At 38.8% G+C, this 26,812-nt stretch overlaps 1 protein-coding gene across 3 annotated transcripts in view; it reads right to left on the bottom strand.

The window, feature by feature from the left end:
• The window catches only part of SCUBE1 (signal peptide, CUB domain and EGF like domain containing 1), a 193,323-nt gene that overhangs the window by 86,776 nt on the left and 79,735 nt on the right, over positions 1 to 26,812 (bottom strand). For 2 of the 3 annotated variants that reach the window (XM_021535496.4, XM_085568577.1), the window contains exons 5-6: positions 8,215 to 8,340; positions 177 to 293 (exon numbers count right to left, since the gene is read on the bottom strand). In XM_021535496.4, coding sequence (XP_021391171.3) covers positions 177 to 293; positions 8,215 to 8,340 — 243 coding nt within the window. The remainder of the gene's footprint in view (positions 1 to 176; positions 294 to 8,214; positions 8,341 to 26,812) is intronic. The other variant, XM_085568579.1, reaches the window with a different exon arrangement.

Raw genomic sequence — 26,812 nt, 5'->3', positions numbered from 1 at the left:
CAAACATTTTGACAGAACACGCACAAAACGCCTCTCTGTGTGCCTGGCTGAGCCAGGAGCTGCTGGAACACCCTTCTGTCCCACAGGCACCCCACACACACACTCACACACGCACACACTCACACACAGAGATTCTGAGCACCCCCAAATCAAACGTGCTGCAGAGAAGTACTCACCGATGCAGGTTCGGCCATCTGAGTGCAGGGCATACTTCTGATGACAGCCACACACAGGGCCAGTGTCTGTGTCATCACAGGTGTGCTGGCAGCCTCCATTCCCATAGTTACAGGTTACTAGTTAAGCCCCAAATGAATGTGTATATATGTATATATAAATAAAATGACAATGAAACCAATTAGTCTTGAGAGCCTTTCAGAACACAGAAGAGCAGTAACATACCAAGACATAAGGCAACATAAACATTTGTGCTTGCAATTATTTTTGTTTCTTCCTTCTGCCCCCTCCCTTCTGTCTCATGCCCTAGACTCAATCCATACAGTGAAGAATAGAAGACAAAGAAAAATAAAAGCATTTCCCCCACTCTATTTGTATTAGTAATTTTTGTGTGACTCTTGGCCAACTCTGTGTCTTCCTAAAAGCTACATTCTTCACACCCATGATGAAATTAACAGTCTACCAATACAAATGTATAGTTTCAGGTCTATAGACAGCATTTCTCCTTTGCTGCCCCTTAATTCTCTCAGTAGAGGAAGCAGAGACCAAGCAGCAAGAACAGAACCACAAAAGTCTTGAAATCTACTATATTAAGTGCTGCTCCCACTAAAGCAACAAGTTTAAAAATAAACCAGGAAATGTTTTTTTTTTTTTTTTCTTCTCTGCAACAAAAACCCCACAGTTGTTATGGTTCTGCCATGTGCTGGCCTCAGCCAGGAAGGAAGCGCTGGAGATGCCACTTTCACTTCCAGGAAAGAAGAACAGCTTTTAGCAATTCAAATGTCCACTGGTGAAAAAGTACTAAACATACATTAAAGGAAACATTTTTCATGAGAATAGGTAGAGTTTTGAAAGATATACAAATTAATAGATTGGTTAATAGATCAGGTTAATTAATAGAAATTAATACAAATTAATAGATCAGGTTAAATTAATTTCCTTTTTCACATGATGGATTTCATTTTTGCCAGCTACGACAAACCAGATTTAAAGTACTAAGCTGGCTAGCACCATTTAATAAAGCCTCTCACTTGCCCTTGTGTCATTTCATCCTTTGCAGTTGCACACCTTAATGCAGAACAGCAGTTATGATCTGACTGATTTCTGAATTCAATTTACTGTCTTTATTTGGACTAGGTTCTTTACTGGTAAATATATACTGGTAAATATGGGGGAAATCCAATTTGCCATTATTTAGTTATATATTTATCATTCCAGAGGACTTAATAGTTTTGAAATGTTATGGTAATATAAATGCAGACTACATTTATTTAAATACTAACTCCCACTAATCAGAAGAAATTCCCTCACAGTGGTCTAAGCAGAATTTTCCTTCTAGATAAAAATTTATGAAAGAGGCAAGGTAGGAAGTTACAATATACAATAAAACCAAGACAATGATTAACAGGATTTGAAAATTATGTACCTAACTAAAATCTGAGGTTGTATCTAATGCAAGAGGGCTACAGTCATGTATTTTCTCACTGAACTAAGTGACCCTGCTTTAATTCTAGCTCCTGAAAATGGAGTAGACTGGAATTTTCCATCACAGTAACTAGAAATGAAATATCCCACCTCTGGTGTGAGTGCCCCAGTGCTGAGCAGCCATGTCACTCTCAGTAATCACTGAAGTATTTAGCTTAAAATGGAACAGTTCTTAAAAAAGCAACTGAGGGAGACCCACCACAGCATACCCAACAGAATTCCCATTAAAACCTCCTGCCAGAATGGGAACCACAAGTTTACAATTTCAGCTCCTGAATTCTGGCAAAGATCACAGTAGGAATTGTCCACCTCTCAAGAGAGTACAGATCTGAGGCCACTACAGGTGCAAGCATCCTTTATCCTGCCCACTCTACACTTGGAATAAAAACCTTTGTGCTGCTCAGAGATAGAGATGGAATAACCCTGGTGCTTGGTGGCAAGAATAATCTCTGAAAGGAGAGACTGCCTGGATTCCTGCCCCACTTTCCAGGAATATCACTGCTCTATCCAACTGGAAAGGATGGCAGTGAGAAAGCTGGGGAGATCTGCCTGATTCAGGGTCCCTTTTTGGAGCTTGACAGTTTGTGCACTAGACTGGAAAATGGAAATGATGGGTTCAGTCCAACCAGACAGAGGAGGGAATATACCCCAAATCATAAGAATCCTAAACTTGCAAGGAATAACATTACAAAACCCCTTAAGTAACAGCCACCTTTGGGCATTCTTTCTCTTTCTCCTTCTCCACTTTTACAGCTTACCAAATAATTTCTTTTTGTGAAAAAACAGCAGAAGCAAACCAGTCTGCTTTGCATCCAAAGGAAGCAACATTAATTTCCCTTCAATACACAGTAACATCTTGGTTTTTATTTTTCACGCATAACAAACAAAACTCGATGTCAACTCTCTATTCTTAAAGTTCCCACCTTTCCAGTGAAGATATGCTTATTACTTGACCCCAGATGCCTCTAGGACTATGTGGAGTTTCTAGCCTTGTTGGACTGCAGTGCCATCACAAATTAACTTAAAGGTGTTGTTTATGCCAGATGTTTAAATACATTTCTAGCCAACAGTATTTTTATTGAGGATTTTAAAGTGCAATCAGCAACAAAGTGTGTATTTAAAAAATGTGACTGCAGTGGTTATTTTTGGCATTCCTTGCTGAAAGCCTCTGCTGGCAGAGATGAAAATATCTGAACACGCTTGCTCTGACCCACGTAATATGAGGAACTTTTCCTTACTATATTTGTCTATGAAAAAATTGCACCAGACTGATGGCATTTATAGGAAATCCTGCAGAATCACACACTTTTACAGCTTCCCTGCATATTAAAGTTACTGGTTCTCATTCTACCCGGTCCATGAATGCACATGTAGGTCAGTTCCTTTTCCTGTCTCCTAAAAAATTAGTAAATCATGTTTTTGAAGGATTTGAATTTCTGTCTAGACTACAATTTATTTATTTATTTGAAGTAACTTGAGTCACCATTTTAAAGTTTGACAGCTCTACAGGTGAAATTGCTACAAAATCCAGTTGTAAAATATGTCACTTCAATTTTCTTCCAGTCCTCAATCTGTGGCCGTGACACAGTGGGAAGTTTCTCTTGCTTAGAGGAAGAAAATCATAATAATTTAAAAGCAAATGGACATCCAGATCTACTCCATTTTTGTCAGAAAGAATTAAAGCAATATTAATGAGAATTCATGAAGTGTTATTTTAAAAACTATTTCTGATAAATTTGGACTCTGCAGCTATGCAAACAGCTGTGTGCTCATTCAGAGTCTGTGACACTGAAGAGGCAAACAGAGGCAAAATGGTAAATTCCAGCAGACACAGATCACCTTAAATATCATAAATCATGTTAAAATGAAAGGGATGGAAAATAATGAGGTGTTTTTTTTTTTAACCAAAGGAGAATATTCACATATCTTTTAGAACTCAGACATACTTATCCCCATGTGGCAGATTTAAAACTAGAGTAACACCATCATTTGACAGTGCTTCAGCATTTGTATGTGTCTTAAGTGCAGCCAGAATGCTGGGCTCTTCCTCTTAAAGGGAGGGATGCCCTAGAAATGACACACACCCTCTTTGGGGTACATCCAGTGCTGGCAGCCAAACCACCAGTCTGCTGTCCCAACGCTTCTACGTGGATAAAGAGCTTTAGGGGTGATACTTGGGGCTTCAAATTGCCTTCAAACCAGATTAATTCTTTTTCCTGACTACAATGCTCAGGGTGCTGTGCTGGCCAGACACCTGGGAGCCCCTGGCAGGCAGCACAATGGCCCTACCTGTCCCCCTGGCCACACTGGAACCAGCAGCATCTATTCCATTTGACTGGGCTGAGACACAGCTTGGCATGTGGGCCAGTGCTTACAGCCAGAGAAATATATGGACTAGTCTAGAAAGGATATTTTGATAATGAAAAATGAGAAACAACTGTCTGAAAGAGAAATGACGTCTCAAAGAAAAAGAAGGATTTTAATGTACATGTTCCACTAAGTAGTGATATTGATATTCCATGCTAAACTCCCCAGAAGATAGAAAGTACCAGAATTCAGCCTCACTCTACAGCCTAAATTCTGTTTTTAGTGCTTCTCTTAAGTTTCACAGAATCCATCTTACATGGCCATGACAAGAAGAGCTTGAAAACATATGGCCAATTATTTAATCTAGCATTTATTACTTGGTAATGTAAAAAATTGCCCAAGACAGCAGTGTTCTGATCCTGTCCACATGTGGACTGAAATATATACCATGGCCACAGACAGATATTTCTTTTTTGCAGAATGGACTTCTCAAATGAGCATATTGTCATTCCAGGTAACTTGAAAATTGCACTCTCTTAACTAAACTGGCCATTAAATACATAATTTACATAAATATATGGGCACCTCTGTGTGATAAAGCTGTGTGTGCAACATTGCTGACATGATTTATTCTAGTATGACTTGACATTTTTAACATTCTGGGGATCTGAATGCACTGATAGCAAACAGTTGCATGAGGACACTGTCAGCAGGAGCTGAAAAGGTGCCACTTGGCATAGGGAAGTTGGCATTTTATTGTAAAAGTACTAGACAGGATTTTCAGAATCACTTTGCACTAGCCTTCCTGCTCACATAACTCATGATTATCCAAGGAGGCAGATAGAAACAGCTGTAGGTATTTCATCAAAACTTTTCATCAAAAGATTCAGCTTTTACTTGTTTATAACTCTTTCAGGTTGCAACTTGCAGGTATGTGCATCTGCTTTAGATTTCCTCTTATTTTTAAGCTTCCAGCTAAGAAAGAGAGGAGCATAAAATGTCTTGGTTTGTTCATATTTGGGGAAAAACAAATCTTCATTTTATAAAAAACTTCTAATGCAATTGTGCTCAGGAGCAGGATCTTAGTACCTATCATGGATACAGATGTAGAAGGAAGATGTAAATTCCTATGTTTTTTTCAACATAATCTGGAGCCAAATTGACTGCTCTGTAGTATGTTTCTGCTGCCAGCAAATTACTGACAAAGCATAATCTTCTGGGCTTGTGTACACCAGAGGCCATTAAAGCAGTTTACAGGAGTAGCAGCAAACTCCCAGAAGCTGAAGTTTATTGATGCTTCAGAGCTAAAGGATGCAGCTCATCTGAGGGGTCATGTATGGATCTGTGTGATTCTGCTTGGTGTCTTTCTAGATGGCCTCTTGAGGTCCCATTCAGCCTCAACACTTCAGTGCTTTCTTAACGTGCTGGGCAACAAGAAATTGCATACTTAAAATTTACCCTAAGAAACCATTAAGGCTGCAATCTTGAGTACTCAAAAGCTACAAAACATGAGACTTGTACATAGACCTATTGTGTCACAATAACTCTCCTGAATGACAAAGGCTGAAAATGCTAAAAATGCTCCTGTCTCATTTAGTGCCTGGGGAAAGTCAGGGCTGTGGAAACAGATGGGAATCTTTCTCATCTGCTTCAGAGTGAGCAGCAAACCAGAAATGGACTGTCAAGAAAGAATGGTCTTGTTCAGACAGTGAAAGGAGCCCTAAAAACCCTAACCTAATTCTGCCTTCACTGTGGAATTCCTACTTAGAGCTTGGCAAGTCACTTAAATCTCTTCTATCACAGGTTACTAATGTTATAGTCCTTTGCAATTACAGCTGGACCCATCAGAAGTTTGGCTTGGATCATATTAATGTGCTACAAATGCTTAGCTGGGTTCTGTGTGGCTCTTGTTAATTACCTATCATCACCAAATGACTTTGCTATGAATATCTGTATATTGATTTCACTTTTATAAGATGGGCAAAGCAGTACTTTTTAACTTCAGAAGAGTATTCTGAAAATACATTACAAATGTCTACAAAGCACTTTGATATTACAGTAATGAGTATCATGGGAAAATCCACAAGGGGATGAAAAATTCTATGTTTGCAATAGGGTTTAAATATTGTGCAGCAGGAAAGGCATGACACTAAATTATGGAGGGGAAGGTACTGAATGCAAGCCTTTTTAATGAGCACTGATCATCATGGACACTGCACGAAGCAAGAGTGATTGCCTTATCAGCATGGGAAGGTAAATGATAAGATGGGATGTGATTATGTGACTAGCATGGAATGACAATCATGTGATGCATAAAAAGCATGGAGCCTTCCTCCAAGTGCTGCTTTCTAACTTATTTTAACATCTTCCTTTGAGGAAGACTTGAATTGGGAGCAATATATTTGAAAACCTCTCCCATTGGTCTGATTGAATTGCAAACTGGCTGATAAAAATCACCCAGAGAGGTACTAGGTGTACTGAGAGGCTCTACACTCTCTGTCACTTGTTCAATAGAAACACCAGAGCAGCAAGCTCTGACAAACCCTGAAAAGCCTCCTGGAGGACCATGCTAAACCAGCATAACTGACAGGGATATGGGGTTTTACAAGGTGTCTCAGACCCCACCAGTCCCTGTTTTACAGAGCTACAGACCCAGTTCAGGCTGGCAAGTGGTAAGTGTCCAGCTCTTCAACATAGCTGCACTGAAATGGTTAGCTGGGAAAAAGTTGTTTTTTTCAAAGTTGAGCTTTGGTTTCAGAATTAGGCTTCTACGAACAGCCTGCTGTAATCTCACAATTACTGTCCCAGGCTATCTGGCTACACCTTTATACTTCTGTGCATTTTGGAGGACTAAAAGTCATTATTCTAAATAAGAACTCTGGATCATACTTGCAGAATGTGCTGTAGGTTTAGAGTTTGGTGTGCTTCAAAGTAAACTCTGCAGTCTTGGAAAACTCAGTGTTCCTACTTAGAAGTCTGTTACCAAAAGTTCATTATACTTACAACTACAACTTGAACAACAGAGGGCACAGAATAAATTGAAGTTTTTACTCTATTAAATCCTGAGACATTTAGAAATAATGTTCCAGAAAAGGCTCTAATTCTCCTGCCACTATCTATTACTGAAACTCCCAAAGAATATAAGAATTTGAGGAAACAAATAATAACAACGTAAGTAAACATCCTCCCACACTTCACCAATGTAGCTGACATTGCACTCCAATTAACAGCAGGCAGTATTCACTTCTAATAAACATTGACAATGAAAATTACTATAAAGGCATTTTTCTCTGTGCTTTTCCTTTGGCCCTGTGTAGCTTCTTGATATTGAGAAGAAATCAGGCTGTAAATACTCTGTGGCATTTCTTTATGACATTCAAATTGATTACTTTGACTTTGTACTTGGGAACTAATATCATCTACGTGTGTTTACGTAGTGGGGATCTCAGGAAGAGACTGTCTCAAAAATGCTGACCCTGTGCAAAGCAGCAAACATTTTATGTTGTTTTGCTGCACTTTTTTTTGTCTCTCTCAAAGCTACCATGTAGGAATGCAAGCTGTTGGACTCAGAGCTAAGACTCACTGAAGCCATCAGAAAGACTCAGTTCTGAAGCTTTCAGATGACAATGCTGAGGTTGATTATTTGAACCTGTACAGAATTGATTTCTAATTTTGAGGGCTAATGAATATCTGCATCTTTAGCATCCCAGCTTCAAGAACACACCATTTTGGGGCTTTTCTCTGAAGAACAGTATATATGATGCAGCTGCATGTGCTCCAAGTAATAATTCTAGACTGTGAGCAGTGGAATCAAGACTAGAGTAATCATTTCTGTCTTTTAAAAGAATTGGAACTGACACTCTTAATTTGATAGCTTTAGTCAGTTTATCATTAAATTCATTGATGCATCCACCTTTGTGGACCTTCAAAATATTGCAATCCAGAATCTATTATGCTTTATATTTGTATTGCTTTACAAGGAAAGCCTGGATTAAAGTGATCCTTCACTTTTCTGCATTCATAGAGAAGTAGAAAAGTTATCATTTTGGTAACTGAGCCACTGCCAACATTCTGTTTTTCAATCCCTCTTATCCATCCCCAAATGCATCTTCTACAGCAAAAAACCTCTCATTACTATAATTATAAATCACCTTTGGCCAAAACAAAGTTAACTTGTTCTGGAACATAACAACAATTAAGAAAACAAGACATTTTGGGGCATTTGAAATTTAATCTTCATCTACCTACATTTGCAGTCCTTCTGGTTTTTGGCAAGTTCAAAGCCAGGTCTACATTCACAGGCAACCCCACCTTTGGGTGTCTCCCGGCAGATGTGTGCACACCCATGATCTTTGTTCATACAGTTCATACCCTCTGTGGAAAAGGAAAGAAAAATAGAAAATATTAGTATTAAAATAAAATTACAAAAATAATGATTCATGTCCAGTCCTCCAATAATTTTATCTGTAACTTTTATTTTTCATCTGGACTGTGTTCCACAAGACAAAAAAAACAGAGCTGAAAGGAGATATATAGTCAACAAAACAGCGTAATAAAAGACAAACATGCTCTGGGGCAAATATGAGCACTACTGTGTGTCTCTGTTTCATGTAGAAACTTGGGATTTCTCTATTCTGTGTCTATATCCTAATCTTCCATGAAAATACCAGGGATTTAAAGGATAGCCCAGGAAGTTGTCTGTCCCACAGAGCTCAATAAATGATCTCACTGTTATTTTTTTCCTTGTATAAATTCAATGGCTGTTACTGTCTGGTGTATTTTTATATGCCTGTTAATGTGCTTTGTATTTTCTAACACACAAAATCTGCCAAGTATTATAACCAAGCATTTTTGCTTGGATCAGTTTCTTTGCTATTTTGTTTTACATCTCAATTCTCTGTCATCCACCATAAACACAGCACATCTTCAACAAACCTACTACCACTTTTGTCTTCCACTCTATTAAACAAAACACACCAGCTGTTCAACAAGCACCCAAGTGCCATGGGTGGATTCCTGCTAATGTTTATGCCAAGGAATAGTATCGACCAGCTTTCTTTTAATCATCACAGAGACAAATTTAGCTTTCTAAACCATGTCAGTGATTTAGATACTGAATGCACCTTATACTCTTAGAGCTCTTTCATTACCGTGTTAATTCAAATCCCACATATTCACAGAAATCTTGAACTCAGTTCTTATGGGTCAGCATCTAACATTCCTTGTGTGAAGGAAGGCTAGCTAGATTTGCATTACAAAGCCTTCCCAGACTTCCCCTTGGATATCTGACCTGTAAAGGAGAGGCAAATTCTCTCAGAATACACTGGCAGAGAATTCACATTGTAACTCAGCTTGCTATGCTGAAAACTGCATGTGTTGCCCAAAACACTGCTGTAAGCAACATCAGGGTAGACTCTGCAACTCATTTGGCACTTTGCAATGTGTCTGCTCCCACCTATTCTAGGCTAATTTCCCAAAACTACTCCAGTGTAAAATGTTCAACTTAATACAATGCCAGTGTATTGCAAGTAAATGTTTTTTTTTGTGTGTGTAGATTTTTGAGGAGGAAACGCTCCAGAAAGTCAGTCAGAGATTGCTTCAGGGTGACAGAAGTTAAAGCTTCAAGAAGTTATTCACACTGTTCAGCTTTACCTCTGAGAGGTTTGTATTAGCAGAATAATGAAAAACACACACCACCAGTCTGACTGGGTATTTTTTGTTCACTCTCCTACAAAACACACCAGGTCCTTAAATCTCACCGCCTATGAAAACCAGTATTACAGACAGCAGACATATTTGTTTCCTCTGAATTCCCCTCTGTGCTGTCCTTGAGACTAAAAACTTGCCAAAAAATAGCAAGTTACTACAACTAAGTAAGTTATTCTTTGTAAACTGCAGCCTGGACAACAGATGCTGCCCTGAGATACAACACACACGACGTGCTCTAATATACCATCCTACACATCAAAGCGAGGTATGAAGGCTTTGTTGGGCTGAACAGATACAAGAAACCTGGGAAAGGCCTTATTGAAGGGTTTGAGGCATTTTATAATCTCTTTCTCTCCACTTCTCCCAACAAAGGATTTCAGACACAATGTGTTTGACAAACTGCATTCCTGTGCACTGCGCTATGCTCCGAAAGGGATCTGGGAAAGATAACACATGGCTGATTGAGTCCCACTGCCCAGGCTCTGAGAAGAGAGGAATTATAGAGATGAAAGCAGATATTTAATGGCCCACAAGTGTAATCAAGCAAGTGATTTTTCAGTGTTTACTTGCAGATACTGAATATCTGCCTTTATGGGAAGAGAGAAACCGTGCGCTGCTGAAAAGTATTGGGACAAACTGAAGATCAAAATCATTAGAAACAAAAGTGATCCTGGTATTTGTGTGTAAGACCACAATATCTTAGTTACTGTAGCAATTATTCCAACTATTGTATTAATCAGAGTTGTCTACAAACTATTTCAGTTGCATGTTTAGCTGGAGAGCACCACAGAAATCTCCTGTGTCTGAAAATCATTCTTTTATAAAATACAACGGTGAAGTGAAAGATCATTATTTTTCAGTCAAGAAAAGGAGCTCAGGCACAACAAAAATTCTCATTTCAGTATTTTTCAAAATCCCTAAAAATTAAATTACGAAGAAAAAATTCCTAAACAAAACCTTTTTGGCCTGAAAAAATTAATGAAATAAGAATGCAGAAAAGTAATATTTTATCTTGCTAAAAAAGAAATCCAACCCAAAACTGTGTTTGCAAATAATTTTAAACAATTGAAATTCTAATTTTTCAGCAGATACAGCATTTGTCCAGATGCCTTCTGTATCAATCTACATACACAAATAATTAATGAATTACCATTGATAAAGTTTACTTTTTTGCAAGTTGACTCTTGAGGCAATACTGAATCTTTAATGATATGGCACATAAGTCACACTAAAAATACAAAAATATGCTAAGTATCTTTCTAGGACTAATCTTAGTTTCTATACAAATACATATAAATAAGAAAGAAAAATACTACTAAAATGACTTTGCTCATTATTTTCTTGAGCAGGATGTAGTCTAAACTTTAAAATCAACTAGAAACACATAAACCACCTCCAGTATTCTCCTATAAGAAGGTGCACTGCTGGTAGTGAAGATCTGCTCTGCTGAGTTCACACTGCTGCCACAGGAGCAGTGAGATGTTTAAGCTATCATTTCTCCTCACTCATGCCCCCTGAGAAAGCAAGCTTTGCAATATTTTACTTAATGCTTAGCAGCCACCTAATGCACATATGCTTTTGCCATAAGGGGTGCAGAGTGTGAATAACAGCATGAGAAAGTTTTCCCAATGTTAAAGGGGGATTTAAGCCTCTCAGTGCCTGCCTTGCTGCTCAGCCCCAGGACAATGGGTGACCCAAGGAAGAGGTGAGCAGTGTGCTCCAGCTCCACCATCAAGGCCAAACTTCCTTCATTTGCAGAAAGGGGTGGAAAACTACTCATTCAGATTAAAAAAAAAAAACAAAACTAAACACAATATAGTTAAAATCTAAAATGAGACTTGGATAGGATTGGATAATTATCATGGAAAAATTGCATGGGATTCTGCTGTTCATTTATGTGTTTAAAGTTTTTCTCTTTATCACCATCAGCCCCAACTCAGCGGATGGGTGCTGGCTCCAAGAGCTGCTTCTCATGGTGCCCCTACCTTGAGCTGACTAATGCAGTGCAGAAACAGGACAGAGAGGGAGAACACCCATGAAACTATTGGAGGCCTCTCCTAAGTCATTCTGTGGGCAGAATGATGCCCACAGCTGTGGCAAGCACATTTCTCTCCCTCTCAAGATTTTTCATAGAGGTGCACAGAGAGAAATGAAAGAGAAAACAATTTCTATTTCTGCTCCTTGTTTTTCCTGTGTGGAATGTGTTTGGAGAATTGTTTACCTGGGGCGAGTGCTTGATTAGATTCTGGTGAGGACCTGATGGCCAATCCAACCCACCTGGGGCTGGGCTCTCAGAGAGAGTCACGAGTTGTGTTAGAGTTAGAGTCAGAGAAAGTAGTATGCAGTTTTAATATCCTCCTTTTATATAGCATCTTAATGTATTTTAGCATAGTTATAGTAAAGAAATAATTCAGCCTTCTGAATTGAGTCAGACATCACCATTTCTTCCCATTGGGTTTGCCTGCATTTACAATACACAGCAGTTTTACCTCAGTGCAGTGCACAGCCTGGGCAAAGTATCAGACAATGGATCTTCCACATGAGTCCTAACCAGAAGGTATTTACAGAACTGTTTTCAGAACCTGTGACCACCCCTCTCTCTCCATTGTGTGCATATCTGCCTCGCTCTGGTTTGGAACACAAGGAGCTGCTCCCAGCCTGCCTTGATTTTTGCAGTGCTTAGTGTGTCCCAGCTTCTAGAACTGATGGGACTATAGGTCAAGTGAAAAACTATGGTTCCCAAATGAAGGGAAAGACTAAGTGTTGATAAGAGAGCTGATAAGAGATTAGTCTCTACACACACAAACACACACAAAATCCTTACTTTATCAGCACAACACTAAAATGTCCAGTGTTGAAATGTTCTGGGTTTTACACATTAACTGTTAATAAAAGCAGTGTCTTAATCCCAAATGCTGCTACTCAAGGTAATCTCTAAAGCCAGCACAAGCATGGGTGCATGCCTCTTCAGCACTGCTGGCAGACAGTCAAATAAACTTCTGAAACACAGACACATTCTCAGCAAATTCACCTTACAGACAGCAAAACAAAATCCAATGGAAAATATAAACAGGAAGGGAAATGTCACTTAAGAAAGGAAAACACTGATCTAATTAAACTAAATCCCCTCTCAGCATTTTAGATGTGACTTGAGAAACTCTTCTATTGCCTTCCTGGATTTTTTCCTGACTCTAAGTTACAAAAAAGATCGTTCATGGGAGAGTGACAGCCACTCTTATGTATACCCACAATCCACACTCATTTTTGTTCCTGGCCTAGGAGAAATTTGGATATGAGACTACTACATTAATCCAGTCTGCCATCTAGTTATCACAAACCTCTTAATAGTGCTGTTCTGCAAAATGTTCAGTCTGATATAATGACCTCTCCATTGTATTATGCTCTAAAAATGTTTTCAGCTCAATGGCCCTGAAAGTGCTTGAATCAGTCTGACTGTGACAACTAAAGCATGGATCAGCCTTTATTTCTCATTAACACTGTCTGTTCTCATCTTAATTAAGACTTTTAGCAATTATTTTACCATGTGACATCATATATGCTTAGATTATCCTCTGTGTTGCCATGATTTCACTTAATCTGTGAAGTTTGCTTCACAGAAGCAAAAATATTGCTGCTGGTTTTTTTATTGGTTCACAGAAGCAAAAATATTGCTGCTGTTTTTATACATGCTGAAACATGCTGATTCCAAACACAATCGGAAAAAGACTACTTTAAATTGCATCAATAACTTTCAGAATATTGTCATACAACATGTGCTTGAATGTGATAAGAAGATACAGGAAATCTTTAAGTTAACCCATACATGCATACTGACATGCCCAGCAGCATCTGCATCATTTACACTCAATTTTGAAAACTACATAATCACATTATCCTTTCTTGTTAAGTTAATTTTAACACAAGGTGCACAGTGAATTCTCTTATTAAGTTGCACCATATATAAGATAAAAGATATATCTTCAGTAGCAGAGAGAGGAAAGGATACAAGAGGAAACAATCATTCTCATTTTACTGTTTTGTAAACTATTAACATCCTAGGAATTTCTTTTTTGTTCTCTTTTAAAAATTGTGTAAGAAACAACAGTGTTACAATAAAAAACACTGGTCAATGACCAGGCAGTTTAGAAAACTGACTAAGACAACTCCTCTCACAGAGTTCTTATTCTGTGAGGAATGGAAGCCAACTGGAAGACACCAAGTTTCTGATGGAGACAGGAACATGATGTTAGTGAAAATGTGAGCTGGCTGTTCTAAGCCATATGGTACATTATGCATGTATGTTTTTGTCATATAGAAACAGACTGTTAACCTTTTGTCTGGCTTGTGGAAAGCAGCTTCCCATCTACACCTGGGAGTGTCCCTGCCTATGCCTTCTAACTCCAGGATCTCGTGTGCTTCTAAAGGGGGATGAAACTCAGCATTTGGCTAAACAACCCAATCAGAGTCAACAAATACATATGGTCAAATCTTGGGACCACTAAAGCCAGAGGACTGTTTTCCAACAGACTGGATCTGACCTTTATGCTGCACAGTTGCATCAGATCTTCTGGACACTTCTGGCTCCCTGATTCTGGGATGTGAGCAATGTCTGTAGGTTTAGGTTGGATATTAGGAAAAAAAATTTCACTGAAAGAATAATAAAATACTGGAATTGTCTTCCTAGGGAGGTGGTGGAATCACCATCTCTGGATATGTTTAAAAAAAGACTGGACTTGGCACTTGGTGCTATAGTCTAGTTGTGGTGTTAGGGCATAGGTTAGACTTGATGATCTTAGAGGTCTCTTCCAACCTCATTATTCTGTGATTCTGTCTGGGTGACCTCTGTTCCCCAGTGAGAGAAGTAAGATATTTTCACCTCAGGACAGAATGTCCTTGAGGATCAAAACCCCCACCAAGATTTGCTCTCTTCAGGAAGAAAATTAATGGGTGAAATTAATTGGCTCAGGCAGGTGCCATTCCTCAGCTGATCACAACACCACAGGTACAAAACATCCAACTAGGAACAGACCTTCAGAGATAAGTGAGAAACCCCACACTGGGCATGCTGGAAATATAATATCTATATGAACATTTAATGTTTTTCATACTGTTAACTGAACGAACACAACATTTTCTTCCCATACTCATTCCTGAAATAAGTTACTTGGTTCTGCCTAAAGTTTTAGGAAAAAATAGTTGTTTCAGTGACTACAACTCACCCCAACAGAGCTTGGAAAGAAAACAAATAAAGCAAGCAAACTGACCCAAGGAAACAGAATTCTACACTATTAAGTAGGTTGTCTGGAGAAATCTTGGACATAGTACAAGAAAACAGCTGCTGGTATATTATAAAATAAACAATTTCAAGTTTGTTTAGCAATTACATGTCTTTTCAGTTTGAATCTGAAATGTGCTTAGGGCCAGGATCTTCAGAAGGCAGACTTGCAGTCTGATCTCTGACAAGATGTTCCTGCTCTGAGTGTCATCCAGGAAACCATATGGAGAGGGTTTTTGTCTTGAGATTTAGAAATGGGCATGTATCAGAAATATAACTTCATTCTTTCAGCAATAAGAGCACAGATTTGCAGTTCTGCAAAGGTGCTTTGGTTTCAGGAGAATTAACAGAATGAATGGACAAAGTTGAAGAGAGAAACCATGGAAGTAGGGAAAGGAAACAGATTCCAAAACTGCCAGAAAATGTCATCAATTCCCACAGGAGCAAGAAGAGAATAAAGAAGACTGGCTGAAATCCATCCCATGCTGCTTGTGACCAACTTGTGACTGTATGATGGCTTTCTGGTGAACACATGAAAGAAGATCTACAATCTCAATCTGCTTTCCACATTGCAGAGCTACCAAGAGAAGCTGAGGCTTGCTGAAACTGTTTCAAATAGTCTCTGTTACCTTCTCACACACAGATAAGGATTATAAAAAAAAAAAAAAAAAAAAAAATTCTGCAAGATAGCCCAGAACCTGTGTGCCACTGCTGCTCCGGCACAACCAACTGTGAGTCGCTGCAAGTACAGACTTGGCACCTGATGTTAAAGGGGAATACATGGAAAGGGAAAAAAAAGGTAAGGACAAGAAAAGAAAGAGAAACAAAACACAGCACAACAACCTGCTTTTAACTTTGCGTCATCTTTAAATAGCAATTCCTTAAAGAGTTAAGCAAAGTAAAAGAAAAGGGAGGCTTTCAGGGAGTCACTGCCACACAATGTTCCTGGGAAGATGGGGGTGACCCTGAGGGGACACCAGGCCATGCAGGAGGCAGAGGAGAGAAATGCATTTTCTGTATCTGAGTCTTCACCACCACTCTCCTTTTTCTTGGTGCCTTGGTGGGACCAAATAAACAATCCAGAGTTGGCACAAGAATAAGAAAATTGCAGTGTTTTAAAAAAAATATTCATATGAAGTCTTTGGGCCTCTTAGCATACTAGAGCCAGGAAAACTTGTCTTACTCTTTTCTAGAGTCTCTCTCTTAGTAGCTGTTTATAAAATGGGAAAATTGTAAAGGAGAAGATCAAACAATGGCCAGGAAATATTTTTTCCCTTCCTGGTCACAGGAAAAGTCAGTATTTAATCAAATATTCATTATCTCTACCAAGTGAAACTTCTTACAAAGATGTAGCAAAATTTTTAGGTCTCCAACAAAAAGACTTAAAATAATCTCACAGAGCAGACACTTTTCACAAATATAAATTTAAAAAATCAATTGAAAAGATGGCTTTTCATTACTGCTTCATGAGAAGGTTTTGAATAAGTTCTGAGCAAAAATTAAATCATTACAGTATAATTTGTGTAAAGATAAGGCAAGCGATGGGAGGATAGAATTAAAAAAACCCAACTAAAATATTGCAATTTCTTCCTACTTCTGCAATATGCACAACTGACATGAGACTGGCATGAAATAGAAATATTCTCAAAATATTTCTACTAAAATATCTTGGGCAGTTTTTCAAACACATAGAGTATATTCAGATAGATGGAATAACAGTAAATATTTCAACAACGCTTTCCTTTGCAGGAACTCCTTCACGTCCCAAACTCTTCCCAGGACAATTTCACAACTTCTTGCAAAATCATGCAATTAGCAAAATGATACATGACATTATGGTACATGGATCTATATATATTATGTACTGTAATAGATGTATGTATCATTTTATATATATATATATGTAGCAATCTTTATATATAATGAATATTCATAATATTTGTGATACTATACGTGCTAATACATATATAACTTATTTAAACTCAAAAATATGTTCTGCAAGGAAAGAAGGCTGTTCACTTTTCTCCAGGTAATTACAGAGCACCATTTTTGTAGTAGGTCTAAACATGATCAAGATCTAAAGCTCATTTTGTCACTTTGTTTCTTACCAAATAAAAAAATCATTGTGGTGCTAAGGAATTCTCAACTTGCCCTCACGCTCTCTAAGGTGGTTACACTTGTCAAAGATAAAGACTAAAGCAATAGAGTTTTCAGTTTCCTGTTCAGTTTGAGGGAGACACTTCAGCTCTGGAAAGCTGAATGTGAAGAAACATCCATAGGTAGCTGTACTGTAGTCCCCAGAGCATCATATTTTCATCAAGATTTTGTGAGCAGAAAAACCCAGTGGTCAAAGTTACTGTCCAGCAACCAAACAGGTGATTCCTACCAGCTGTAGTGACTTCCAGAAAAGACACAACAACTTAGAACCAAAATATTAAGAGTGTATTTGGAACCAGAGAGTCAACCACAGTTTCTCTCAAAAATAAGACAGTGGGTATATTTAAGTGGTACATTTGCACACAACACGAGCTCATTTTAGGTGCAAAGTGTTCAAGTCCCAGGGTTTGTAGAGCCCACTTCCATGCAACATTGGCATGCTGGAGATAGTTTGTTTCTTGGGGAAGTCAAACAGGAAGGTGTGCACTTGGGTGCCAGAAAAAACACCACAGAGAGAAGAATGGACTTCAAACATTCCCAAGTTCAATACAGTCCCTTCTCCCTTTTCTTACAAAAACACAGATATATTTCACTGATGAGTCTTTGAGAAATAAAGTAATCCATTTTAGAACTGCAGTGGAGTCAAAAAGAATAAAATCATAGTGTGCCTTAGAAAATGCTATCACTTCTAAATGCTAATATAGCAGGATTTTACATTCTCCAGGACAATGGAAGATCGAATATGAAAGCCAAAATATGTTTGCAAACTGCCTTGTGAGAAAGCAATTTGATTTCCTATCAAAATGTGTTAAGATGTGTGTAGTGTCTGGGGTAAAAGCAATGTTATCTGGAGTACTGTCATAGCTAAATAACCACTTTAATAAGCTAAGAGTGTTTGACTCCTCCAGTCTCCCCTGTCTCTTTATTGATTATTTAGTGAGTCTGGTCCTAGAGCTCATAAATTTCAAAATTCTTTCAAGCTTTTTTTTTTTTTTTTTTTTTTGTCTTTCTGATCAAAGAAATGTTTATGTATCCTTCCCATACGTTGTCTCTTTAAACCATTGGCTTTTTCAAAGTGTTGTTTTTTTTTTTTTTTTTTTTAACACCATAATGTGATGTACACAGAGAGGTAAATGATGTCAGAATCCTTTCTGCCCCAAACCAGTCTGTAAATCTTCAGAAAAGCAAAGTTCATGGGTGCCTTCAAAAGGGGCACAATCTGTTTGTGCTTAAAAGAAAGTCCCCCTTTTTTTTGTGTGTGCAGAATAACAATGCCAGAATGTGTTATTCCAAAGAACTGTTGCCATGGTGATGCCATCAATAACATCATTTTCTGCATCCTTGTCCTTTAAACACATAAGGAACGCAACAAGCATTGGTAAATGTGAAAAAAGAACAATTACCTTTTCTTTCTCAACAGCAGAGGAAGCCTTTATTCACCTCATCAATAGAAAATTATGTAGAAAGGAATAATAAAGACTGTTACAAGAAGCACCAAGAAGCCTATTAGTGACAAAGGCTTTTTTTTCCCTTTCCATGAATAATTACAGCTCTTCAAGAAGAAATCAGCCCAGGCTAAGGACCCTTTGCAAGCTTTAGATGGTAAAACAAACATTTGACTATACAAGGATTTCCCTTTCATGTACCTTTCCAAGGAAAAACAACTAAAATCCAGAGTGAAATGAGAGAGAGAAAACCCAGAGAAACATCTGCTGCAATTAAATTTACAGAACCCTGCTCATTCACCTAAAAGACTCATAACAAAAAGAGCTAGACTAGTGACAGAATCAATATAAATTTCAAGCCAGCAGGTTAAAGTTGTCTGTAGTGGGAAACTTGGGCTTTTAAAGTCACATAATAACAGGAAGCTATTCCAATTCTGTACAAATGGGGGAAACAGGATTTCAACACTAGATGTGTTACCAAACAGTTGGAAAACACTGTTCAGTTTAAAACCTCAACGGCCAAAGCAAAAGGGTAGAATTTCCTTCCTACACAAAGTCAGTTCATAAATAATGGAACCTTCACCAAAGCAGGATTTGACTGCAGGGACTTTTAAGAGTCATATAGCAAATTAGGAAGTCCTCCTGAACCATTACACTTTTGTCATGACTCTGATGGCGATGTTCAAACAGGGGCCCTGAATGTGCTGCTTGGTGCTTTTTACATAAAATAAAGGTCAATGTACTGTTCACTGGCTTGTTTGTATCTTTTGGACCTTTCTTTCTGTACCTATACTAGGGTCAGAGGCTGAAGGTGGGGATGGAAAACCTCCTGCTTCCTTCTCCTTGCATCTAGGTAATAAAAGGAACATGTGTAAGAGAAATGTGTGGAGGAAAGCAAGAAAGGAGTGATGCGAGTTGGAGATGAGGAATGTGCATGTCCCACAGAGGTAGACCAAAGGGCTAATAGGGTTAATGACAGCAAAGATACACAGCAGAAAACAGATCAGATTTAAAGCACTAACATTAATTTACTAAGATCATGCAATTCCAAGCTCTTGAGCTGAATTTGAGCGGTCTATGAGTAAAAGACAAGAAGTTAACCATATGGCCATATTCACAATAGAAAGTTTGTGCTAGTTAGGAAAGGGAATTCAAGATGTTTGAATCTTTTCCTGCATACATGATCTTACACTGTCCTTTGACTTCTCACTGCTTCTCCCTCTACCTCTAAAGAGAGATAATGCTTGCTCATTTTGGATAGCTCCTTCAGCTTTCCACTTGTCACTGTGGAAATCCTATAGGAATTGTGACCCAGTAAATAAGAACAACATATGGAGATGGTGGGAACCAATTCTTTTCCTTTTTAGTTAGAGCTTCTGCAATGTTTTAATGTGTTCCGCTATTCACTTCACTTGAAATGCTAACGCTGACTGAGCTCTCTTTAATGGAAAAAGAGCTTCCACATTCTTTCTAGATTTCAACATCTTTAGGAATTGTTTAGAAAACCCCATGGAAAGGCTTTAATACGGCAGCTGATGGTCTAACCCAGCTTATCTGAGGGGCTATTCACCAAATTCCCCAGAAAACAACAATTAGTGAAATCTGTCTCTCAGTATCCAAACATTACTCTTTATCTCTTAAGCCAAAGGAATAAAAGACAAATTCCTGGAAGGAAATGTTATGATTCCCTTCCCTTCTGATTTGCCTGAGACTTGGAAAGAAAATGTCTACTTTTTGTAATTTCCTAGTTGGTCTTTAATAGGCTGAAAGCTGAACAGTAATTCCCAGTTTATCAGTCCCTCAGATCAACACTCCTGCATGGCTGTCAACAAAACAAACCAATTGTTTTGATGAATTGTTAAAAGCCTCTTGAACTCCTCTGAGATCATTTCAAGGACACTGGAACTTTATATGCCTAATTTATGAAGTAAGTATTGAAAGTGTACATGTGTCTTATTAAGCAAGAGTTTCCTAACTCTGCTGAACTCTGTGACTGAAAGGACACTTAATATTAATTGTTTCTGGGTTACCTCAGAACACTTGCAATACAGAAGGGTCACTTCAGCATGATATCATTCTTACACAGACCTTTGAGAAAATATTTTCTAATTTTTATTCTGAAGAGAGAAGAAAGCTACTGAGATATTTTAAAAGATATGCCAGTACTTATAATATTATTCTCCTTCACCAGTAATTAAAAAAAAAATTCTTCAGAATAATCAGGCATTACCTAAATCATTCCTTTTTTCTGTCCCCTAAATCCTCAGACAGAATTTCCTCCATTTGATCCTGTAAAATTGTACACTTTTAAGGCAGAAGTAGAAGGAATGACATTAAAACAAAACAAAACAAAACAACCAAACTTTCTTGTGCTAACCTATTCTAAATACTAATGGTGCTTCTCAAAAGAGAAAGATCTTTCCATCTAGGAATTCCAATTAGGAATATTTGCAGAAAATCATGAAGATGAACCCTAACATGCACAGTGGCCTGGACTGTCACAAAAATAAAGCCAACTATATCATACTATAATCTGATTAAAACTTCAGGATTCATTCACATGATCACAACTTCCACTTGAAGGGGTGCATTTGCCCTACACTTAGATCACAAATCTATTTTTTAAATGTTCTCAAAGATGGCACTGAAAAGATTTAATGACACGTTTTTGGGCCACAACCAGCAAAACAAAAGCTAGCAAATACGTCTTACAGCTTCTCTTTCATCACGGTGGAGGTAACAGAATTGACTTTTTGTGACACATCTTCGCCAAGAAACTTGCCAGATCCTCGGCTGAGAGAAAAATGAAAGCTGCGTGTGAGCATTTCTCAGATGGAGAAAACAAATGAGAGCTGGGCTTTAGAGGCAAAGTAAGGAGCTGAAGGAAGCTGGAGAGGCATGAAGGGACAGTCAGTCATTGTCCCCGAGTCAGAGGCCTGCAGGGAATGTGAGGAATAAAGTTGGCACTCAGCAGACAGCGTAACAGTCCATGCTGGAGAAGAAAAGGCAAGCCCCATCAAGGGAAGGAAAGCAATGGTGCTTTTGATGAAGTGCTGAGAGTGATCTAGAGTGGATACAGAATAGAGAAGGTTGTGTGCTGAATAGACCAGTAAGCTACATTCCTTGCACCTAGAAAAACAGGAAATAAAACCAGAAAAAAATACTGAAAAAGTAGGATAATGGAATAAGTGGAAAGGCTAGCAGACAGGAGCATTTACTGTTCAGAGCCTTCAGGCTCACCAGGAAAAGGTGTGCCACTGAATTTTCCCATATTCCTCAATGACAGGACATGACAATTGCTGACATGTCACTAAAGTTCTCGGCTTGACAATTGTATGCCTTACCAGATCTCTCATGCAGTTTCATGGGAAGGCTTGATTTCATCTACTACATTCTCACCACAGCTCTGTGTGCCCAGGCTGCTTGTGGGATGACATCAGACTGAAAAAAACATAAGCATTCTTCTCTGCCATTGGCATAAGGGCCATCATTATCAATATCCAGCAAGGCATAACACTGGAAACTCTGTATGTTTAGAAGCAAAGTACCAGGCAAACAACCTGTGATACAAACAGGAGTTTCAGGCTCCAGGTAAGGTAAGATATGGAGATCAGCATTTTTGAGTCCTTATAAGTGGAGTTCTTTGTGGGTTTGACAGTATGTTTCTAACTGGCTGTTTTGGAATTATTTGTCGATCTGGAAAGTTCCCACAGGGTGTGGTCTGTATGCCATTTTAGTATATGTTGTATTGCTGGATTTGGACATCACTCATGGGCTTTTTTCTACCCTTACTGAAACAATGAAAGAGGCAAAGAACACATACTTGGGCCTGACTTTAAATTTAAAAATCCAGTTTGATGGTAATCCACATCCTAGAAAATTACAGGGTACCACAATCTGAATTAAACACAACATACGCAGAAGAAGCTCCACCTACATCACTTGGCCAGCCAAGGAAGAGAACAGAATGGTATTTGAGGATGTGTGTTTACCAGATTGGAAGTGCTCCCTCTTTGTTCTTTCAAAAGTGATGAAGACAACTGGTCAAGTGGTGAGTGCCAGAGAGCAAAACTGGGACAGCACCCCTAAACCTTTCAGAGCTGCAACAGGAAACCTTCCTTCTTCCCCTCTGACTGCAATTCTTCTGTGAAACTGCTTTTATGACCTCGCCTGCACAAGTCGCTCATGCAGGTTTGTAGGTCTGTCACATCTGCTACCGACGGTATGTCCCACCCCAGATTAACAACAGTGAACTTCCCAGCACTGGGAAGCCATTCCACGTGATTTATAACGTGCTGCTCCACAATGATGCCACTGAACTTCCACCTCCAGCTTCATGGCGTGAGCAAATGGACAGAGATTTTCCTTCTGTTATGAAACACACTCTACTTTTTCCCTCCACTATGGCAACTGCCAGATTTCGTAAGTACTGAGAGAGTTGCTGCTACTTTTGACCCTGACTCTTGTTTTCCAGGTCTTCTCTTTTGCATGCAAGTTCTACTGATGGTAATTTGGAAATAATAAGGAATCTAAGAGCAATGTTAGGTAAACCAACATAATCTTATAAATAAGTAGTACTTTGTAAGAGGCTTTGAACCAATGTGTTTTTCTAAGATGACATTTACACACACATTCCTACCAAAGAGGGTTTTTTGATGAAATGTTGAGCAAGCTTAGATTGATAATTTAGAAGTCATTGCTCTTTGCATGGAATTTATGATGTTGCAAGAGCCTTCAGATCCAAAAAGGACACTACAACACAATAATCAATGGCAATCTTTTTGCTCAGCACATAACCACCACCTAATTTCCTTAATGAAGGACTAGCTAGGAAGGGGGTCTCCATTTGAACAGAAAAGAAAATTTGGTTGAATTAAGCCACTAATGTCAGAACAAAAAGGAAACTGGAAAATTATTTTGCGGTCCTTGATGACAAGTTATCCTGGAAAAAGTCCCTGAGGAAAGCATATGAAAGGGCTTCTGAATGAAATCAGCTGTTTGGACAGAAAATTACATAGCTTCCTCCTTCTAGGATGGTGCAAGCCACTTGTTGAATGATTGCTGAAGTTTTTGGTTCATTGTGAATGTACCACAGGTTAATTTATTGTCACTCTGTATAACTTTTCATTGTCACTGAAAATTATACAATAGGCGTTGTGATAGCCTGACATAGCTAATTAAGAACAAATCATGAAAGCTTACTTTTTAATGATCACCTCTGCATAGATACCTTTTCAAGACAAAGAAGTAGTGGACAGGTTTGTTAGCAATGGAAAGTAGTCTATTTTGTTTAATTCTGACTTCTTTGGCTCTGTCAGAACTTTTCAGAGTTTAAAACTGAAGGAGCTAAGTAATTTCTTATACTCTCAGACAAGGTCAAAGGCCTCAAGTGATAAACTTCATTTTCTAGGAGTAATGATAAATGAATGTGCATTCCTATGCCATGCAGTGACAAAAGGAATCAGTATTACAGGGAACAGAACAGATCTCCTGCCATCCAGGAGGAGGCACAAGACAAGAAGAAATGGTCCCAAGCTGTGTCAAGGCAGGTTCAGGTTGGACATCAGGAAGAATGTCTTCACTGAATGGGCTGTCAGGCACTGGAAGGGGCTGTCCAGGGCGGTGGGGGAATCCTCATCCCTGCAGGCATCCAAGGAATGACTGGATGTGGCACTCAGTGCTCTGGGCTGGTTGATTAAGGTGGGGATCAACTATAGGTTGGTCTTGATGGTCTTTTCCAAACAAAATTATTCTGTAATTATGACTGTTTTCAATATCTTCAGAAGTTTTTTAACAGGCAGTGACTGATGCCCAGGAGGTTCCACCTGGGCAGGAGGCAGAACTTCCCTGGGCAATGACTGAACCCTGAACAGATTGTCCAGAGAGGCTGTGGAGTCTCCTCACTGGAGATATTCCAGACTCCTCTAGACACAATCCTGAGCCCTGTGCTCTGGGATGGCCCTGTTTGAGGTGAGGCTTGGACCCTATAAACCACTGCAGGCCACAGAATCACATTCTGTGATTCTCTGATTCCAAGGATAATAAAGAAGTCTGAAGAAAATTAAACAGCATTGTTTTCATAGTAAGGGCAGTTAAGTCAGTGATTTTAATTGCTACTTCTCACAGCAAAAATACTGCTTCCCAGAAGTTTCCAAACCAACTGCATTTTACATGAACAAACAGTAAACCCAAATTTGAGACTACTTAGATTACAGCAGTAACTCCAAAGAAACTAAGGAATGTGAAAGTGGGAAATCTGTGTTCTTACAATCCATCTCAAATAGTTTCTATCTATAGAAGAAATGTAGTCTCTCTTTACTCCTTGCATGGTTAAGAGGGAGAAATAATCTCCCCCAGAAGTCAGAATCTCTCTTGGACACACGACATTCAATGCAGAGACAATGTCCAGTGCATCAATTCCCTCAGCCTTTTAAAGAGAGCTTTTTGGTGAGCTACGGCTTTGCCAGCATGATGACAGATGAATGTATTTTGAAAGATGACTGAATATGTTCACTGCGCTGGAGAACAGTCTTGTATCACATTAGTTTTATGCCTCACACAAAAATTCTTCCTCATATCAACTCTGAATCTATTAGTTCATAACCATTACGCCTTATCCTATTGCAACAGACCCTGCTAAGACCTTTGTCTTTCTTATAACCACCCCTTAAAAGTACAGAAATACTGCAGTAAGGTCTCCCTAGAGCCTTCTCTTCTCCAGACTGAGCAACCCCAACTTTCCCACGCTGTCTTCACAGGAGAGGTGTTCTGTACCTGTGATCATTTTTGTGGTCTCTCTCTGGACCTGCTCCAGCAGTTCCATGTCATCTAACACACTTTGAATACAACAAAGATGCAAAAAAAAGAGGCTTGGACATATTTTGAGAAAATATGACTGAACATTCCTATGACCAAGAGATTATAAAAAGTCCATGTGGATTTGTGTTCAGGTGTCTGACTAAGACAACTGCCTAGTACAGGATGACAAAAGAAAACATTTGTTTCAAGGGAGTATAGTTGCTGTGGATTTAAAAAAAAAAGAGACAAACAACAAAAACAAGCCCAAAACAAAACAACTGTCCAGCATCGAGGCTACTCTGCTTCACTTCAGTTAAACCACAATGTCCTTGTCCTGTGCAGTGTACAACACTGAAGAAAAAAAGCTCCTTAGCAAAAGATTTCACACCTAGAGATACAAATTATAAAATACAGCAGAAAAGCTGACACCTATTTCATTCAGAAAGTGCAACAACTACATCTAGAGCATCTACCAATGCTTCTTCACAGACTTTAAATACTTTCATCCTACTATTCTTAGTCTTCCCTGCCACCAGGACCACTGGTGACAATTTATGCCATGGTTGTGCTTCATCTTTAGGTGTTCACATCAGTCTATGCAAGTACCAAGAAATGTAGATATCAATTATCTCTTCAAGTGTTGCCTTTGTTTTTGCAGGTATGTAGAACTTTTTTTCTGCTTCTGGCACTGCACTTTATTAGAACAAGTTGATTTTCTTCATTATGTGCCCTGTACAAAGCTGGAAATGCAGTACTGAAGGTGTCAGGTTTGCTGGCTCAGCTGGCTGCTGTCCACAGGGACTGCAGACCAGGAGCACATGATAGCCAAGAAAACAAAATTATTAGAACTACCTGCATGCTGAAGGAAGTGGAGGACAGAGGAGCTGGATGGCCTGGAAGGTTTCTGACCCTTCCCTCAGGACTCTCCCATGTGAGAAGTGGGGTGAGCCCTTCCTCTGGGCAGCAGCAATAAGTGTGCAATGGGAAACATGAGCTGAAAACTCAACAAATAAAGGAATCCTGGGGGAGAAACCATGGCAAAAACTAATGGTAATGCTTTACACTGGCAGAGTGAGTACAGAGCTCTGAAGTATATGTGACTTTTGTGGTAACTCCACCGGTGGATATCACAATAATTACATGTCTTTGCAGCTCACCTGGTAATTATGCTCAATCAGATCCCCAAGTATTTACCATATAACTGCTGTGTGGTTTAGAAGATGAGATAGTTGTGTAATTTGCTGGTATTTTCCAGGGCTAAACCCTACTATTACATGGTGCAGTTCTTACCACAAATAATCAGCAGTATGGTCTACAAAGATGTTGGTTCTCAGCTATAAAATTCCATAGGATTGAAGACCTGAGCAACAATGCAATAGATACTTCTAAAAATGCTGTTAATGCCCAATGTACATCTGTATTTTAAAGTAAATGCCCATTAATGTTGTATTACCCTTTTAGG

This window comes from Lonchura striata, chromosome 1A (genome assembly GCF_050655825.1).
Source record: "Lonchura striata isolate lonStrDom1 chromosome 1A, ASM5065582v1, whole genome shotgun sequence".
NCBI lineage: Eukaryota > Metazoa > Chordata > Aves > Passeriformes > Estrildidae > Lonchura > Lonchura striata.
The sequence above is the reverse complement of the archived record's forward strand: the minus strand, read 5'-3'. Positions and strand labels throughout refer to the sequence as shown.